This window comes from Meriones unguiculatus, chromosome 12 (assembly GCF_030254825.1).
Source record: "Meriones unguiculatus strain TT.TT164.6M chromosome 12, Bangor_MerUng_6.1, whole genome shotgun sequence".
In the NCBI taxonomy this organism is placed as follows: domain Eukaryota; kingdom Metazoa; phylum Chordata; class Mammalia; order Rodentia; family Muridae; genus Meriones; species Meriones unguiculatus.
In genome coordinates this window covers 79,440,150-79,452,189 of record NC_083360.1, presented here as the reverse complement: position 1 = coordinate 79,452,189, position 12,040 = coordinate 79,440,150, and the positions used below count along the sequence as shown (strand labels likewise).

Genomic DNA, 12,040 nt, shown 5'->3' with positions numbered 1-12,040 from the left:
TACCTCCATGGCACTATTCACAATAGCCCTAAATGGAAACAACTTAAGTGCCTGTCAACTAAGAGCAAAGAAAACGTGGTACAGAAATATAATACTATGCAACTATAAGCTAGCGAAATCCTGTATGGAACTGGAGATCATCGTGTTAAATGAAATAAGCCATGCAGAGAAGGAAAAGTATGGCACGATCTCACTCAGGCGGAATCTAAATGTTGAAGTTAAGACTAGAACAGTAGTAACCAGATCCTGGTGAGTATGGGTGGAGAGGAAGGTGGGGTGGGAAGGGATGTAGGGAAGGAACAGTTGAAAAAGGTTACTAAGTTATCGTTTGAAGCTCTAGTGAGCTATTGCACTGTGGGTTATATTTTGTTGTTGTTACTATTAGGCTGTTCTCACTCAATAGCCCGGGCTGTCTGAAAACTCAATATGTAGGTCAGGCTGGCCTTCAGCCCACAGTGACCTGGCTGCCCCCTGCCTAATTACTACCGTACCGGGGGTATGAACCATCATATCTGGCTGCATCACATTTTCTAGAACTGCGAACATTTACTGTTTGGGGGCTGGGCAGGGAGCAGGATTCAAGCAGATGTGCGTGATGAACTCTTAGGGTCTTCATGAGTAAGATCATGGAGGAAGCTGAGGTGCCTCTGGGCTTTACCTAGAGTCGCCAGCTGCTTGAAGTGGAGGCAAGCGCTCGGTTGTCCCAGGAGATCTAGCCGGTGGTAGAGCAGCTTGCTGCTGGGCACGGTGTTGAGGTTTTTCAGTTGTTTGACAGGTATTTCCGGTTGTATCACCACAATGCACAGAATGAAGGAAGTGTCCTGTACCTGTAGAATCAATCAGTCAGTCAATCAACCAATCAGAAAATGAAGGTTCCATTGCATATATTCTTTCCTGATGTCTTTGTCTTCTCACGGGGAAGGCGCTAATGCAATGCTGGATGAATGCGTGAAGGATACAAGGATTTACAGAAGGTATTTTCTGTTTTCCTTTCTTGTGGCTGGGAATTTGTGTGTAACACAATATCCTACAGCTAATGAGAGAACAGAAAAAGAGTCCCTTGAAATCTATGACCCTACTTTGTCATGCTTAGGTAGGTTAATGGACACAAGCATGTGTGTGTGTGTGTGTATGTGTGTGTGTGCATGTAACAATACAGATAGAGTACAGTATTTATTTCTACTCTGGCTTAAAATGCACAAGAGGAACCTGGGGTGTGGCACAGTGATAGAGCGCTTGACTAGTTTGCCCATGGCCCTAGGTACATTTTCCAGCCTCAAGAGGGGGGAAAGCATCATTGGTTCTGTAGAAGTGTTCTTAATCAACTGTGAACCCTCACTAAGAGAAGGCTCAGGGGCAGCCATTAAAGAGTGTAGCATATTTATTTTGTCCCCAACAGTCTCCTCCCCAGGCTGGAGATGATTAAACTCTCAGGAAACACAAATTCCATGGTAGTCTTGCCCAGTCTACCTGGGTCAGCATTTCTGTCCAGGATAGGCAGGTACACCAGACTCTGTACTTTCGGATCTGCTTTCTCTTAGGAATGGGTGTCTGAACAAAATTCAGGAAGAAAAATGTCCTCCCGAGAATCACAAGCCAATGACTGGCCCTCTACAAACAAGAGTGGTCTTGATGCAGTCCAGGACTCACGGTTCCTGGTACCACAGGGGTACGGGAGCCTAGTGTGCTGTCTGTCGGCCACACAAACAGGTAGCACAGGCTACCAACCGCAGTATTTGAGGGAAGAGCTCAGTTATGCCAGACGGTGCTCACTATACCTTAACTTTAATCATTATCTTAGGATCTACAGTTCTCCTTACACAAATACTTACTAAAAACAGCATGCTGTGTTATGTTTGCGTCAAGCATGTACCTTTGATTGCCCTGGGCTTTGACTGCATCAAGCAGCCAGGGAGAGTGACTGACACATATCCTGTCTTGTCTGCATTTTTTAAGTTCAGTAATTAAAATGCGGGGATAAAAATGAATCTCCTTTCTTCTTTTGACCGGGGCTGGTAGGAGAAAGTACCCGTGTGTGCCCTAGTCATGGCGACACTATCAATCCGTTTGTGCGGAAGATCAGCACTCCAAACTCCAATCTAAGGCTTCCTGTCCTTGAAGCATCTCAGAGAGGGCATTTATGTTTTCATATCTTCCTTTTAAACTCCTATTGCTACCAAGTTTAAATTGTAGAATAACAACAATAAAAAGACAAGACCAAACAAACTCCTGGGAATGATCTATATTTAAAAGGTGTATGTGTGTGTGTGTGTGTGGGAAGCATCCGGCAGATGGCTCAGCAGGTGAACGTGCCTCCTGCCAGCTGTGATGCCCCAGGTCTATCCTGGTGGAAGAAGAGAACCAACTCTACAAGCTGCCCTTTGGCCCCATATGCCCACACAGGTACAACTAAATAACTGTAATTAAAAAAAAATCCTTTAAATAACTTTGTTCTATCTACATAAATTCATACAGGCACTAATGTTCCTCATGCATATGTACACACAGAGACTTGTCTGTGCAGAAAAAAAAAATTCTGAAAACCGACTGAAGCGGTGATGATAGGAAATGGTTCAAGGGCAGGAAGGAGAGAATCTATTTTTCCCCCCTTTATATCCTTTTACATGATTTGATCTCTTTGTCATGAACAATTACTGGCTTTATAAACAAGAGAGAAAAATAAGATGTAAACCATCTGTGGAATGTCTTCTTTTCCCAGTCACTTTAAATCTGGTTAGTCACATGGCCTGACCAGAGTTCGCCAGAGTTCCTGTCGGAAGAGCGCCGGCCTGGACTTCACGGCCAGTCAAACGGCTTCCTCCCACTCACCACCTTCCAGGCGTAGCTCACGTTGTAAGCCTCCTTTCCCGTCTCCCTCAGCTTGTTGATGTGCCAAGACAGAGACGAGTTCACAGGGACGGTGATAATCTGGCTGCCTAGAGGGAGGCTGTGTGGGGAAGCAGAATTCAATGCCTCAGGCGAGAGAGAAAATGAAGTACTTTTAATTAAAGGCAAGGAAGAAGCTGTGGGTCAATGGCCACCTCCTGCTTCTGAACAGCCTTGAAACCCATCACTTTTGAAAGACGAGATGTGAGGAGGTTTTTTTCCATCTTGTAACAGCATTATGTCAACTCCGCATTCGGAGCCGCCGACCCCCCTCCCACCCCGTCTCTGCCCTGACCCCCAACATTAATTCTTTCCAGAGACTGACTTGTCTCAAATCACTCACTTATTAATTTTCAACCAATGAGCACGGAGACTCGTTTCTCCATAGGTTACCATCTGCCAAAACAACGTCTCACAGTTGGAAAACATCCAGTCTGTTTTTATTTTAAGAGAGAGCGCTGCATAAACTGTATGTCGGACGTTACGCGGACGAGCTATTTACTGGTCCCTCATCCAAACCTTTTATTTTGCTAAGACATTTCAGTTGGCTCTAAGCAGAGCACTTTCTAGAACACGAGCTAACATGTACCTCAGTTTACAAATAAACTCAACGTAAACGCAAAATCTGATCGACAAGGCATTGCCTCTAAACAATTTTGACACAATTCCCGTTATATCAAGAGTCCTGGCTAGGCTTCTTTAAATTCTTGTTGGATAACCTAATTTTATTTACTATTACTGTGTATGTGCTCACAATGTGTGTGTGTGTGTGTGTGTGTGTGTGAGGACAACTATGGGGAACGGATTCTTTTATGTGGTTTCTGAGATCCGTGTTGGGTTGCCAAACGTGCATCTCGAGCACCTTTATCTTTCCCTGAGTCAGCTCCCTGGCTCTTGCCTCCTATTAGGACAAAGATACTCAGAAAATCTTCGGTTAACAGGGAAATGATTTTGATACCTGCCTTATACCCTATGGCAAACACTCATCGCGGCCCTCAACGGGCCCCCCGTCTCAGAAAACACGAAATAACCGCAACCCTCACCAATCCTTACCTTAGGATGTTTTGCCGAACTAATTCAAACTTGGGGATATTTTCGTAATGTATGATGTCGGTGTGAAGGGGAGGTTCTGACAGTAAGTATGGCCTGGTGAGAGACGGATGCATAAGTGTATACCCTGAAATCACAGAACAGGACACGTTATCAGGAAGCTGTGGGGTGCTGGTTCTAACAACTGCCACAACTGTGGAGCATCTGGGATGGCTGCCCAGCACTCAAAGCCTGTGTATGTACCTTAGCAGTCCAATAAAACTCACCCTATTTTATATGTGCTCACATAAAACTCCTGAGGCGTTGAAAGAGATCGTAGATTCCCGAACATCTATCTAATTGAGGCTACTTAGGTGGTATTTGTTTTTCTGGTTTTCATTTTATTAACTTTCTAATCTGCTAACCCTCCTGCCAGGGAATCTAAAGATGAGAATACTAACAAAAAGCCATCTAAACCCCATTTATGCGTCATTCACCCCAAGTCTAACTTCTTGATGTTATGAAAACCTACAATCTCACAGCCTGGCAAGCAGGACCTCAACAGTTTGTGAATTCGCTTGGACATCTCTGTGATACATTTCCACTGCCAGAGTGGTCTCGGTGACATAAGTTTTCTGGGAACTATCTTTATCCCACTTCATTTATTAGTACAAGAATACCCCAGACTCTTCCTTCCTTCCTTCCTTCCTTCCTTCCTTCCTTCCTTCCTTCCTTCCTTCCTTCCTTTCCTTCTTTTCTCTCCCCACCCCCAAGACAGGGTTTCTTTATATAGCCTTGGCTGTCCTGGACTTGTTTTCCATAAAACAAGTTCAGCCTGGCCTTGAACTCACAGAGGTCTGCCTGCCTCTGCCTCCCTGCATGTGTCACTGTGCCTGGTGCAAGTTTCATTTCTCATGATTAACTCTTTGCAAATTACCTTTGTCATCTATCAGAAAAGTATAGGAAGCCAAGGAGTCTTGGTAATACGTCACATCTTCAAGAATGTAAGCCAGATTCACGTCTACACCTACGATTCCCAGGAGGAGGTTTCCAAAGTAACAGGGTTTACTCACAGTCATTATCAAACCTGCGGGTTAAAAACAGAATCAAAGAGTAGCACAGGAAGTCCGGGCAAAGGCTGGAGCTGTGCTCTAGGGCTGGTAACAGTGGTCTCAGGTCCTGTTGGAAAGAGTTTCCTGGGATCTAGGTCCTGACCCCTTGCCCTTGCATACTGTACGGAGAGTGCGACAAAGAAAGGGAAGACGGTCCTTCGGGAGTGCAGATACTGTGGTTCCTTTAAACAGGAAGATTCCCCTCTGCTTTCCCAGGGACGCCAGGAGACTTCGAATCCATAGAAAACACTGCAGCGTCAAATACACCTTGGTGCAGTCGGGAGATTCGGCTGTATGTCACAAAAGCACTGGCTAAGGGGTCTGAAAGAAAATCTGAGTTCCATTCCAGCTGTGCAACTTTTGTACTATACAAGTGGCACTGCACATAATACCCCTCACCAGTACTGACAAGAGAAAAACAACAACAACAACTACAACAAAACCCAAAGTGCTTTAGTGATTTTTATCGGATGCTGGACCAAAAGAGATTGTGGGAAAGGGACCTGTAAAAGGTATAGCCATTATAGCTCATTAACAAATCAATCTTTTCAAAAACCCTGAAGACAGAGTGGGGGACAGAACTCTGAGCAGCTGAAGGCAAACTATAAATTTCCATAGGAATGCATTTCAAGCCACGAAATCTCCAGTTCCACTGCCTCCCTGCTCCCCTCTCGCGGGTGAAGGGCCAGACAGTGAGTGTCGTAGGCTTTGTCAGCCGTACTATCGCCAGGACCTTACTTAAGCCTTTTTTAAGAAGCAGATTTTCAGAATATACAGCTCCTACTGAGCGCACATGCCACACGAAACAACAGGGAAATCAGGGAAAGAGAGAGGCACCCCAGAGGAAGTTGTGCAGGGGAGGAAGGGTGTGGAATGGGAAATGGGAGCTCTAAGACGCCACCTGGGCACTAGACTCTGCTGCCTCCACTGTAAGGCCGGAAATTTGTGCCGCCTTGAAGGATACAGGAAGCCGAGACAAGGAAATCTCTCAGATCTCACACCACCCTGCAATCTGGGGGCTGTAAATAACCACAAAACATAAAAATGATGTGCGTTTCTCTAGCTAGTTGTAATTTCCTGTAACTGGTGGTGTGTGTACACTCTGGGACCTATCTGAAATCTTTTCTACAAAGGGATTTGGGCACTATGTTTATTTGTTTATTTGTTTACATTGGGTGTTCTGCCTGCTTGTGTGTGTGTGTAAGGGAGCCTGATCCTCTCGAACCGAAATTACAGACACTTGTGAGCTGCCATGTTAGTGCTGGGACTCGAACCCAGGCCCATTTAGAAGAGCAGACAGTGCTCTTAACCACTGAGCCATCTCTCGAGCCCAATTTGGACACTCTTAAAGATGTCCACAACCAAGAATTGTGGATGCTGACAATACTCTAGCTATGTGGGTCTTCATCTTAATCTGTATACATTAGTATATGTGTATGAATTAATGCTAAAAAAGTGCACAGATTTTATTACCCCTTTTGGCAGATGACCAAATGGAAAATTACTGAGCTGAAATACACCACCGCGGACAAGGTGGCTAGCAGTGTAGGATCTAAGAACAAAGCCGGTGGCAAACCTTTGTGTTTCCCTGTAGACTGTGATACAAAGCTTCCCTTCAGTGCTGCTTGACTACCTGCATTAGAAACTATATTATTACGCCTTTCGAGGCCGGAGCAAGGAGGAAACAGCACTGGGTTTATGCTTTAGAGCACAGATTAGGTGGCAAGCATATGTATCTGAGGGACTGGAGAAGGAAGGGTGTACCTCTTCTCTTTGCTCATTTCTTTCCTCTTTTACAGTAGGATTTTCTCTATACTCACCGTCTCCCATCTCATCAGAGAAAGGAAGGCTGAAGACAGCCTCGTCAATCATCCGGTTGGGAAGGTTGGTGTAGAACCTGCCAACTGTGGTCTCCAGGTTGCTCAGCTGGTTCAGCACCATCATGCTGCCCTTAATCACAGGCAAGGCTGTCCGGTCTGGGATGCCGTACTTCCCAGAGTTTTGTTCAGCCAGATCCCTAAGGAATGCCAGCTCCTTCAAACCAGTCACCCCATCTGCAACCGACACCAAGAGAAAAGCTTGGTTATATCCAGGTAGCAGTTTGCACTGGGTCTGGTGGTGCATGCCTTTAATCCTACTCCTTAGGAGTAGAGGTTGGGGTGGAGGTGGAGTGCAAAGGCAGCCTGCTCTACTTAGTGAGTTCTGGGATAGCCAGAGCTACATAGTGAGACCCCATCTCAAAACAAAAATAAACACACAACCCCCCTCCCCAAAGAAAACAAAACCAAAACCATGAAGACTTGTAGTATTCAAGGGGTCTTTGTAGGAATAATATAGACCCTGGGTAATACTAGTTCCCAACTGTAAACCAAAGGCCGAGACAGAATTTCTTCCAACAGTTAAAAGCACAAACGGATTCTTCAAAAGGCAGTGATGAAAAACACATGGGGAGCGAAGGATGTGCTCTCCCTAAACATTTAATTATAAGATTTAAATTCTTTGCTGCACTTAATATCTGAAAGCAAAAGTAATAGTTAACAGGTCTGCATTTAATTTAGAGTCGTATATGAACTTTGGAGAGTTTTAAAGAATGCTACTTCATTCCTTACTTCTTCGCCTGTAAAACCACTCACCAAAAACCCAGGAAACAAAATGAAAGAATTATGGTCTGCCTTTAGCAATGCTTCTAAGCCCTCTTCTTCAAGCTCATTTTAATTACAAATGTCTTTATGCTTGATATTGTTAGGATAAGACTAAATTTGATTTATTTAATGTGTATTTTTTATATTTACAGGGTATTGAAAACTTTGTAAAAAGATTTAGGCATAGTGGGATGTATTGTTCTACAACATCTGTATTCCATAGCACAAAAATAAATTTAATAAACCATTTTTTTTTAAGTTTGCTATTGTTGGCATATAGTCAAAAGGATTAGTAACTGATCTCACATGGGTACCACTGTAACAAGTTCAAGTGCTTTCCAGTTGCTAGTGAGATTACCAACGCACTTCCAGAAGATTCTGTCTCATAGTCTTGGAAGACTTCAAGCTTCCTATGAGCTATTATTCAGCCCTTCAAAGAATCTGAAGATTTCATGGCTCATCTACCATATACACCACTATCTCAAGAGTTCATTTCTATTTCACTAAGTAGTAGCAAAATTTAGTGTCTTCTCTGTATTCCTTTCTTTGAGGTGCAGGAATGGAGCCTTTCTGTGTAACTCTGGCTGGCCTAATGTTTGCTATGCAAACAATGTTGGCCCCAGACTCAGAGATGTCTCTGTCTCTGCCTCTTGAGTGCTGAGATTAAAGGCATGTGCCACCATGACTGGCTTAGTATTTATTTTTTAAAGACATTATACCTAGATAAACTTGAATTTCACTCTACTCATTCAATGCTAAAGGAAAGAAACAAAATTTCTGGGTCAAATGATTTGAGAATCAGATAACCAATCCCTTTCCTTGGCATAGAGCTAAGGAGTGGGGAATGTCTGCTTTATAATACAAGACGTGACTGATTTTTAACCTCACCGAAGTAAAATGATGAAAGGAGATAACTCGGGCACCAGATCTATTTCCTCTTTGCTCAACACTGCTTCTTGGCTCTCAAAATGTCAACAAGAGACAAATCTGAATATTTGCCAGGCAAGGCAGAATAGTGTGGGATGGAGTTTTTAGTTATTGGCACCGGCATTTTTCGTCACTCCTTCTCAGACTAGAAAATATGCTGGATTGTAAATCCAAGCTGGACCATGCTAGAAACCACATTTCTCAGACTTCTCTCTGACGTAGGCTCACAAATTAAAGATGCTAAAAGTCAAAGTTTTATGAGGTGATCTGAGAGATGGTGAGAGACAGACAGAGACAGCAAAATGTTCTAGTTTGAGCTACTTTCTCTGGTTTTTCATAACACTTCCTTTCCAAACTGCTGGCCTGCCCATCCACATCAACCCCACGTAAGCTGCCTAGCTCTCCCACCGAGAGCCAGCAGCCTTCCAGAGATTTCTATGCCACAACTTCTACATTGCCTTCAAAGTTCTTAGTTTTCCCCGAAAGCTTGATGACTAAACTTTCTATGAGTTGTTAACTTTTTTTGTTTGTGTTTTTTTTGTTTTGTTTTGTATTTTTCCAGTCATCTGAGCTCCTGGAGGGTCTAGTGTGGGAGAGTGTCTCCTCCAGTGAACAGCAGAGATGAAGTAGCAGTGACAGGATGTGTGTGGTAAGACAGAAGTGAGATGCTGAAGAGATAAGGATGGGTGAATGGGAGTTACTAGATGCTTTAAAATGTGGATGGCCAGGGGTATAGCAAGTGTACCCAAACAGAAGTTTACTCTGACAGAAGGATTGGTGCCTGGACAGGTGATACCAGGGACTTTTCCTCAGTGTCTGTCACATACAAGAAGCAATTACTTCCTGTGGGGCTCTTCCCTCTTCTCCTGCATTTAATTCACCTGCCTGTCTCCCCAGCAAGAGGGAGGCCTGTATATATGATGGGCAGTTCAATGGCTCAGGGAATTTTGTTTTCCTTCCTTCTCACACATGAGAGAAAGAAGGTTCACCATAGCAGAACAGAGCATCAGCCAACCTGAAACAACCCTGATGGGTGCGTGCTCAAGCAAAGACGGGCTGCTCTCACTCATCCTGGCTGGGTGGCTCGCTCCTATGCTCAGAACACACGAGACAATACCCCCTCCTGCTTGTTAAGCTCACATGCTTGGAAAAGTGAAGGAACAGAGGAGAGGGCACCCACAGAATAGGGGATACCCACGGGAGAGGGGGGCCACCCATTGCTCCACGGTGGAAGCCGTGTGTGTTAGAAGGACACGTGCTATGACTGTGTTGAGTAAGACTGACCCCAGGCAGCACAGACACCCTTCGCTGCCAGCTACGTTGTGCACGACAGGCGATATCACCATCATCCACTCCCTCCCCAGGATCCGTGAGGCAACGGATTCTATGTTAACTTAGTTAACTTAAAATATGTGTGTTTCAGGTACGTGTGTGTAGGTGGGCCCCCGGAAGCCAAAAGAGGGTGTTGGAGTCCTTTGAAGCTGGAGTTTCAGGTGGTTGTGAGCTGCCTAATGTGGGTGCTGGGATCAGAAGTCAGGTCCTTTGTAGGAGCAGCAGCAATCACTCTCTTCTGAGCCATCTCTCCAGTCCCTCTGCTAACTCTGAATATACACCATGCTGTTATCTTTAATGCTCTCCATGTGCCGGAGATTCGATTTTTCTAATTTCAGAGATAAAAGAGATCTTCAGCTGGCACACACTTGCCATCTTGGCATTCAGGAACCTCAGCTTTGAGGCTAGCCTAGGCTAAATAACAAGATGTTGCCTGGGGGTGGGAGGGAGTTGAGGCTTAAAGAGACAAAGAACCTTGCCTTGAGCCTGCTGCTGGTGAATGCTGATTGCAACTGTGGTGATTGGATCACGGGTCTGTACTCCCTCGGGGTGGTTCATAAGGCCTTAGGTGCTCCTGGGTCCCTCCTAAGAGGGCCTGAATAAAAACTTGAGGACAATACCTAGAATTTGTACTTCAGGAGCATTCTCCATATTCTCCTTAGCAGCTCAAACTGATGATCATCGTCCCTAATCCAGTGCAGGGTGTGGAGGTGAGGTGCACAGAGCTCAGAGGTGGGGTGGGCTACAGGATGCAAACCTTATCTCTCAGCCAAGAGGGAAGACAGTGCCCAAGCGCCGAGGCTGAGGCCCTGAGGGGGATCCACTGAAGCGAAAGCTTCATAGTAATAGGTATGGCGGATCCACACCACACAGAGGCAGAAAGCTTTATCAAAGCACAGCTACCTTCTTAAGCAGCTCCTGCTTAGAGGGGACTTTAATCTGAAAGGAGAAGCTTGAGACACTGCCTACCGTTCATGAGGGCGTAGGTAAGGATCATTACGGAGTTGTTCAGAAAGCCATTTTCTTCATTGATGACGCGGAGGGTTGCCTTTTTATCTTCTTCTGAGGAGTCCTTTGATGTGATACCCGCTGACAGGTAAATGATGACCATGTCTGTATCTAAACAAAAACACACAAACCCAGGTTACATTCCGATTCTGGCTAAAGGGAGCTGTGTAGTTTTCCTTTCCATTTTCCCCAGACTTCCCTACCCAGAGGAAATGGCTGGCCCCGCGCGCGTCCTGTGCCTTTCCCATTTGATGGATGTGTTGGCTTTCATCTTGCTAATTCTTCTTCCCTTCCATTCCACGCTCTCTGGACAGCAAGGCCCCACTTATCCAGTGCAAAGATGCTCCTGACACACTTACCAGATGAAAGACAGTGATTTCCTCCAGGCACCCACACTGTTCATTTAAGCCAGCCTAAAAGGAAATCTTCCCAGCTTCTGAGATAAGGATTCAGAACACAGCTTACCCTGCTCGCAGTCATACAAGGCCATTAACAGGAGCCACACTCGGGGGCGGGGCATAGCTCTAAGGTGGAGGTTCTTTTAGGGGTCTGCAGACATACAAAGTGACTTGCCAGACCCCAACTACTGCCAAAAATACATTTTGATTTTGAAATCTTGTCAGCGTAGCAGAGCAAAATAGTGGATACAGAAGCTCCGCTCCAAAATGCTGCTATTTGCTTAGTGTATTGGAACCATGTAGGCAAACGTCATAACCTCTTCTTATGTGCATATGGAGAAATGTTTAGAGAATGGGAAGCTGGTACCCTAGATAGTGCCAGTGCACATAGATGTGTGTATTTCTTCAACTGACCTGAAGACAATGTGTGACTGTAATTCAAACTGCCTCCCAAAATAGGTCAATGAGTTGGCGAGAAGTAATTGCAACTCGGTAAGAAGACCTTCTCCAAAGTGGACTGACTCAAGAGCAAGAGTGACTGGCCAAGAGAGATGGCTCAATGGGTAAAATCTCTCAAAGGTGATACTTAGAAGCTACGTGTGCTGGTATAGAACTAAATCCCAGTGCTGGTAAACACAGGTGGATCTTGGAAGCTTACTGGTTGGCCATTCTGGTCAAGGTGACAGGCTCTAAGTTTATTGGGAGA

The 12,040-nt window shown here is 45.0% G+C and overlaps 1 protein-coding gene across 1 annotated transcript in view; it reads right to left on the bottom strand.

The window, feature by feature from the left end:
• The window catches only part of Cachd1 (cache domain containing 1), a 221,589-nt gene that overhangs the window by 34,196 nt on the left and 175,353 nt on the right, over positions 1-12,040 (bottom strand). Inside the window, exons 8-13 of the mRNA XM_060365967.1 lie at positions 10,898-11,047; positions 6,848-7,081; positions 4,853-5,002; positions 3,940-4,063; positions 2,830-2,947; positions 659-827 (exon numbers count right to left, since the gene is read on the bottom strand). Coding sequence (XP_060221950.1) covers positions 659-827; positions 2,830-2,947; positions 3,940-4,063; positions 4,853-5,002; positions 6,848-7,081; positions 10,898-11,047 — 945 coding nt within the window. The remainder of the gene's footprint in view (positions 1-658; positions 828-2,829; positions 2,948-3,939; positions 4,064-4,852; positions 5,003-6,847; positions 7,082-10,897; positions 11,048-12,040) is intronic.